Source organism: Pyrus communis, chromosome 12, assembly GCF_963583255.1.
Source record: "Pyrus communis chromosome 12, drPyrComm1.1, whole genome shotgun sequence".
NCBI lineage: Eukaryota > Viridiplantae > Streptophyta > Magnoliopsida > Rosales > Rosaceae > Pyrus > Pyrus communis.
The window spans coordinates 16,488,218-16,495,338 of NC_084814.1; the positions used below are offsets into that span (position 1 = coordinate 16,488,218).

Here is a 7,121-nt window from a genome sequence, read left to right on the forward strand (position 1 = left end):
ACAAAAAGTCTTTGCCGTAAAGGCACGAGGTAGAAGCAGATTAAATAATGTAGGCAGCACTTTTGTGGGTCCGACCTCTGCCAAAAGGAGACAAATTCAATCTCCCCAACTTATTTCCCATCAGGAATACACTGATTTATTGGCTGCCTCAACGTCACCACAACCTTCACGAATTCCCGTACACCATTTGGACCAAAAAGCGATCCCATGGCAAACAAAGACGTCTAGATTAAGCGCTTAATTGGAGAGAGAGACTAGTGCCAAATATTGTTTTCTATTCTATGTTTTTGAGTTTTTGCCCTACTAGAGACTAGAGAGATTCCTACTCATCTGACGAATGCCGAATATTATATTATAGGCTAAAATACAAAAAATTATCTTAATTATTAGGATCACAATAATTTTATATCTCATTTTTTAAAATTGACAATGTCGTAACGCATGTTACGATAAAAAAAAAATTAAAAAATTAAGAATAAAAAAACAAAACGACAAAATTTCCTAGGGTGCGGCATCCCCTCTCCTTCTCCTTTTTCTTCCTTCTTCTGGGTTTTTTTTTTTTCTCCTTTTTTTCTCCTCCTCTTCTCCTTCGGTTCTTCCTCCTTCTCCTGGGGGTTTCTCCTCCTCTTCTCCTTCGGTTCTTCCTCCTTCTCCTGGGGGGGGGGTGGGGGGGGGGGGGGGGGGGGGCGGATAAGGTTGGGTTTTCAAATTTTATTTTTTCCTCCTCCTGGGGGAGGGGGTGGGGTTGGGTTTTCATTTTTTTTTTTTTTTTTTCCTCCTCCTCTTCTTCCTCTTCGGTTCTTCCTCCTCCTGGGGGGGGGGGGTTGGGTTTTCAATATTTATTTTTATGTTTTTTCCTCCTCTTCTTCATTCTCCTGGGGGGGGGTTGGGTTTTCAAATTTTTTTTTTTTTTTTGTGTTAAAAGATTAAGCAAAAGAAGATGAAGATGGGAAAGAAAGAGAGGGGAAGGGAAGGGACGACTAAGGTTTTTTTTTTTTTTCCCTTTATTTTTTTTTTTTTTTATTATTTTAATATTTAAAAAATATTAAATAATTTTTTTAGTTTTTAATAATATTTTATTAATTTTTTAATAAAAAATAGTCCTAATCTCTTGCAACGTCTCATCAGCACTTAACAGAAAAATTAATAGAGGTATGATATTGTCATAAATTCGTAAGATGTGATATAACATTGTCGATTTTAAAAGATGAGATATGAACTGTTATAACCCTATTAGATGAGATAGTTTTTTATATTTTACCCTACATTATATGTTATTATATAAGTGAAGAACATAGTACAAATAACGACACATGTGGTTAGTGTAACATTACTCAAAACTGTTTATGAATACCCATAAAAATCACAAGCGGTAAAAGATTAGGCTACAATATTATAATGCATATGACTAAAAGATTAGGCTACAATATTAACAGAATGACTTGGGTTTTGTGATTAATTATCACTAACACAAAATTAAGCTAAAGCTCATAGAACTTGCAAGAACAAAACTACTAGTTTCTACAGACATCTCCCTCCTACTCCTCCATCTTTCTGGCTTTTTCTAAAAGCAATTTACAATAATTAACAAGAAAACCTGGCCACTGTCCCTTTAGGCCTTCTTTGATTTGAGCATGATTAACAAACAGCAACATTGACTTGACCACTCCCCCCATTTCCCGCCAAAAAAGCATGCGGAAAAAGATCTCGGCCGTTAAAGCACACCTCCTTTGCCTTGATCCGACGACTTGCGTGACATCTCAACTGACTTTTTTTCGTTCGAGGGATCGCTCACTGACCGAGACAGCAGGTTAGTGTCCGAATCTTACCCGAAATAAATAAAGACAAAAAATTAAAATGGACATAATTATTTTTAAAAAAAATGATAAATAAAATAATTGGAAATTAATATTACGTACCTCGGGAGGCATTGAAGGAACGCTTGCAATGCAGGATGGCGCTTTGGATTCCGTCCTGCTGCTGAAGCAGCGAATCATCCCTCCTCTGCGCGACCACGGCGCCTGATGGAGCCGCGGCTACGGCGGAAGAAGCCGACCGGCTCTTCCCCAAGTGCTTGCAGACCACTCTCAGCCCAGCCGGGATATTCCCCTGTTTCTGACCACTCTTCGCATTGCTCGCCGTCGCCGGAGGGGGCTCCGACACTTCTGCTTCCGGTTGGGTCTTCTCAGCCACAGCCGCCGGATTTGAAGCCGCCGCTGTCGAGCCGTTCAAGCTGAGCTGCCCGGACAGTCTAAGCTTCTCGCCGTACCTCTTTGAAACGCGAACATAGAGCGGCTTAACCATTTTCAAGTACTTTTGCATTACCTCTTTGGAAAAGCGTTTTTCCTCAGAAGCCGATTCTTCAGAAGCGCTTACCGGCGGCGGCTTCTCCTGGGTCGTCTGCGACTTTTTAGCTGTTGAGATTCTCGAGCTATTGTCTCTTGTAAACAAAGACACAATGGGGACCTCCTCCACCTTGAATTTCACCGTGAAAAGCTTCCCCTGCTGTTTCTGCTTTTGCGGCGGTTCCTCTTCCAGTGGTTTTTCCTGGGTTTTTTGAGGCGCTTCTTTCGCTACCGCCGCAACAGATTCCACAGCCGGCGGCTCCGTTTTCTCTGGTTTTTCCGACGCGTTTGAATTCGACTTCGACTTCTTCAAACCCAGCATGAAAACACGAAACTTGGTGGCCGATTTCAACAATGAGCCGGCGAATTGGGCCTTGGAGTTGGATTCTTCAGATGGGTTGAACTCAATCGACGACGGCTCGATGGGCACAAGCTTCCCTTTGAAGAACAAGTCGTCGGAGGGAGAGAGAGTCAGATTCGGGTCGTCCGTACGGTCCTGGCTCGACCCAGAAGAGACAGTGAAGTTGAACTCCCCCTCTCCATCTTCACAATCGTCAGACTCGTCATCTTCTAGTCGGGCCTCCTCGTCGCTGTCATCCGTACAATCTCCGTTTCCACAGGGCTGGTAGGTTTGGGCAGCGGCCGCTTCGTCTTCGTCAGGGACGGCAAACTCCAAGTCGAAGAAAGGGCCGTCGTCGTCGTCGGTGTCTTCGTCGTCATTTTGGGCGACGGCGGTGAGGATTGTGGTGGTGGGTGAAGTGGTGGTGGGGGTGCGCATTTTAGCAGAATCAGGAGTGTCGGGGCAATTAGTAAGGGGGGTGCCATATACAGCACCACCGCCTCGCCAGTACTTGAGCAAGCTGAAAGCTTCCATGGTTGGGAGAGCCAGTATAAGGCAGAAGGAGTGGGTATACTGAGTAAAAAGAGAGAGAAAAGGAGAGGGAAAAGGTAAGGGTTTGCGTAGATGAATGGGTTTACAAAAAGTACCACTACTGAAAATGTAAGTGATGGGTAGAGAGAGAGAGAGAGAGAGAGAGAGGGAGAGGAGGGAGAGAAGGAGGGGTGAAACCGAAAAAGTGAGAGAGAGAGAGAGAGAGAGAGAGAGAGAGAGAGAGAGAGGAGGGGGTAAGGTTAATTTGTTTGTAATGAATACGGGGCCTGCAGGTCAGAGCAGGGCAGGGCAGTGCAGGGCAGTCATGTGAGGGAGAACAGTCTCGTCTCAGTAAAGATAATAATAGCGACACAGACGAATTAATAGTGGAGAGTACACTACAGCACCTATACGACCTATCTCTCCACCGTCTCTCTCTCTCTCCCTCTCTCTATATATATATATATATTTATTTTTTTTTTTTAAAACAATTATTATCTATCTTAATGTAGTTTAAATTTATTTTACCAAATCGGAATTGAATTTAAAATCTTTTACTTATAAGTTTGAGAGTCAAGTGAATGATTTACTACTAATTTTCCACCTTAATTTGTAATTTTTCTTCTAAGATACATATTCTTAAGTAGTTTGTAAATTTAACATTTAGATATTTTATATAGGAATCTAGTAAATCATTTTCACGTTTAAATCTTGCATAGAATTTATAGTGGTACGGATTATCATAACCAAACTATAATTTGTATTCTATTTATGGATGAAAATTTTCGTCATCTTCTTCTTTAACGAAAGTACACATTCAAAATAATGACACCTAAGATTAAGGTTAAAAGCCTCATGCGTCCACGATGAATAGGATGGCTTTGGCCGAAGAATCTGCGATGCCAAAGTTAAAATTTGAGAGATAAAATGTTTAGGAATCCTTGGCAGAGAATGGCCTCCACATTTTAGTGGAATAAGAGGAGTATTTATAGGAGGGTGGCCGGCCCTTAGGGTGGAGAATGACCAGCTATATATGGTGGTATTTGGAGAATAATTGCAAGACATTATGCAAAATAATATCTTGCAATTAACATGACAATTATTCCTAAATTAAATAGAAAGTTTTGGGAGTCACCTTTTGAATAAAATCAATAAGGGATTGATGAGGAGCAATGTTTTAAAAAACTAGCCTCGGGGCGCGCCTAGGGCACATTTAAGGCTGGGCATTAAGGCTAACGCCTCTGTTTTGCTAGAGTAGGCGAAAGGCTTCGTAGGAGATGCCTAGGCGGCGGAGGTGTGTCTCAAGGCGTCTCAGGCACCTTGTATGCCCTTTAAAAAAAGAAAAAAAAAAAAAAAAAAAAAAAACCACCCAAACCCAAAACGATTAGGTAAGGGTTTTTAGTTTTAAACTTTTAATACAGATTCCACCACTACCTTCGATCGTCCTTTCCCAGTCGCCACACTGCCATCACCCCAGCCCCGTCAGCAAGCCCATAAGTCCTCTATTTTAAAGGTTAAAGTTTCTGAAATTCTGAAAAAGTTAGGGATTTGATTTTTTTGATTTTTTGATTTTTTTTTAAACTGGGGTGAAAGCCTTGGAGTTGGAAAGCAGAAAAACAGAGAGGAGTGGAGGTATAAGGGGAGGAGGCTAAAGGCTTAAGGGGATGAGAGAATGATAGGTAGGGCTAGGTTTTATTGTTAGGTAGAATCGTATAACTTGTAAAACTTGTGATAAACTTTGATGTGATTAATGGTCGGTATTGTGTTAAGAAAACTTGTAATAGCATGCAGTGAGGTATTGTGGAACCAAGGTTGTTTTCTATGAACAATTTGCCCATTAAACTATTACTTTGTTTTTTTTTCTTTATTTGCAAACCTTTCGTGTGTTTAATTTTAATAACACAGTTTTTATCAAAAATAAAACAATGCATTATATTGTTTAGCTCCCCCCCCACCCCGCATCGCGGGAGTCTTGATCTTTCTCAGGTTATTACTATTCTTGATATATTTCATTAACTGTACGCATAAATTGAGTATGGTCATCATAGTAATTGTTGCATAAATTAATAGATTGTTGGTTCATGAACTGTATGCATCAAATGTTTATTGTTTAGGCATTGAAGAATATGGCTTCTTCTTCTAAGAAAGATTTTGCTTGGCATGGACAAAAGATTTGGATCCTGTCACCAAGCACTTTTATTGTGTTTTTTGTAACCGCAAATGCACGTGTTCAATTTCTAGATTCAATCATCACTTGGGTGGTGTAAGTTCAGGAGGAATGATAAATTGTAAAAAAGTCCCACCCAATGTGAAGGAAGAATGCTTTGCTAATGTTATGGGAACTAAAGAAAAGAGGAAAGCTAGCCATGAGTTGTGATGTGGTGGTGGAGAAGAAAGTGAAAGTGTCGATATGGGCACAACAAGGACACCATATGTAAGTAGTGGGAGTGTGAGTGTCACACATTCACAACTAACCGGTTCTTTTCTACCACCTAGGTCAAGGGGACCACTTGATAGGTATGTTACATCGGAAGCTTGTCAAACCACATTGAATACATCTTTCAAAAAAGAAGAAAGAAGACAAGCATCCCGAGTACTTGCGCGATGGTTCTACACTAGTGTCATTCCATTCAATGCGGCAAACAATGAATATTATGTTAATGCAATGACATTGGTATCCAATTTTGGTCCTGACTTTGATGCTCCTACAAGCCATGAATATAGAACTTGGATGCTCAAAGAAGAAGTTGAGGATGTATAAAGTATGATGAAAGAACATCAAAAGGCTTGGAAGAGATATGGATGCACTATTATGTCGGATGGATGGTCGGATGGCAAAAGTAGGTGTTTAATCAACTTGTTAATAGCCCGCAAGGTACTTGGTTCTTGAAATCGGTTGATGCATCAACCTCTATTAAGAATGGAGATTTGTTGTACAGCTATTTGGATGATACTATTCAAGAAATTGGGGAGGAGAATGTGGTTCAAGTTATATCCGACAATGCTTCGAACTACAAGAATGTTGGGGCAAAACTTATGAAGAGGAAAGAGAAGGTGTGGTGGACTCCATGTGTGGCTCATTGCATTGATTTGATGCTAGAAGATATTTCTAAGATGGCATGCTTTGATGACACACTCAAACGTGCTATGTGTATTTCAAAGTATCTATATGGGCATCAATGGGTACTAGCTTTGATTAGAAAGTACTTCAATAATTCGGAAATTCTTCGTCCGGCGATCACTAGGTTTTCCACTTCTTTCCTTACACTACAAAGCTTATAAAAGCAAAAGGAAAATCTTGTTGCTTTGTTTACCTTTCAAGAATAGTTAGAAAGTACCTATGCAAAATCCCGTGAAGCAAAGTAGGCTAAGCATCATGTGTTACATGATCGTGAGTTTTGGGGTCGAGCTTCCTTTTGTATTAAGGGTGTTTTTCCTCTTGTTTGTGTTTCGAGAGAGGTTGATTCGGAGCGATCCCCCATGGGTTTTATATATGAGTTGATGGATACCGCAAAAAAGAAAATTGCAAGCAATCTTAACAAAGTGGAGAAAAAAAATATGCCTATTTGAAGAAAGATAGATCGTAGATGGGACTATCAACTTCATTAACCACTACATGTGGTGGGTTATTACTTAAACCCACAATTTCAGTATGAGGATAATTTCTCATATACTGATGAAGTGCAAAATAGGTTGTTTGCTTGCATGGATAAGATGCTTGGGAAAGGGAAAGAACGTGAAAAGGCCGATGTTCAGTTGGATTTATATAATGATAGGCGTGGTCCATTTGCGGATTCTATGGCTATGCAAACTAGGAAAAAGCGAACACCGAGTAAAATTTAATTAGTCAATTGTTAATATCTTTTTATCTTTAACCCTTAAATTACTTACCTTACTAATATTGT

At 40.2% G+C, this 7,121-nt stretch overlaps 1 protein-coding gene across 1 annotated transcript; it reads right to left on the reverse strand.

Moving 5' to 3' along the window:
- Nucleotides 1-1,391: 1,391 nt before the first annotated feature.
- LOC137711506 (probable membrane-associated kinase regulator 2) lies at nt 1,392-3,370 on the reverse strand. Its single transcript, XM_068450745.1, has 2 exons — nt 1,920-3,370; nt 1,392-1,824 (listed from the first exon to the last, which is right to left on the reverse strand). Exons 1-2 carry the CDS (start codon nt 3,217-3,219, stop codon nt 1,715-1,717), a joined length of 1,410 nt encoding a protein of 469 aa, XP_068306846.1. The 5' UTR covers nt 3,220-3,370; the 3' UTR covers nt 1,392-1,714.
- Between the last annotated feature and the right edge of the window lie 3,751 nt (nt 3,371-7,121).

Bases quoted from the DNA above. Each gene is read 5' to 3' on its own strand.
- LOC137711506 (XM_068450745.1), bottom strand. From the start codon at position 3,219: ATGGAAGCTTTCAGCTTGCTCAAGTACTGGCGAGGCGGTGGTGCTGTA. The intron at 1,825-1,919 runs GTACGTAATATT...ATTTCGGGTAAG, and splicing joins TTCCTTCAATGCCTCCCGAG to ATTCGGACACTAACCTGCTG.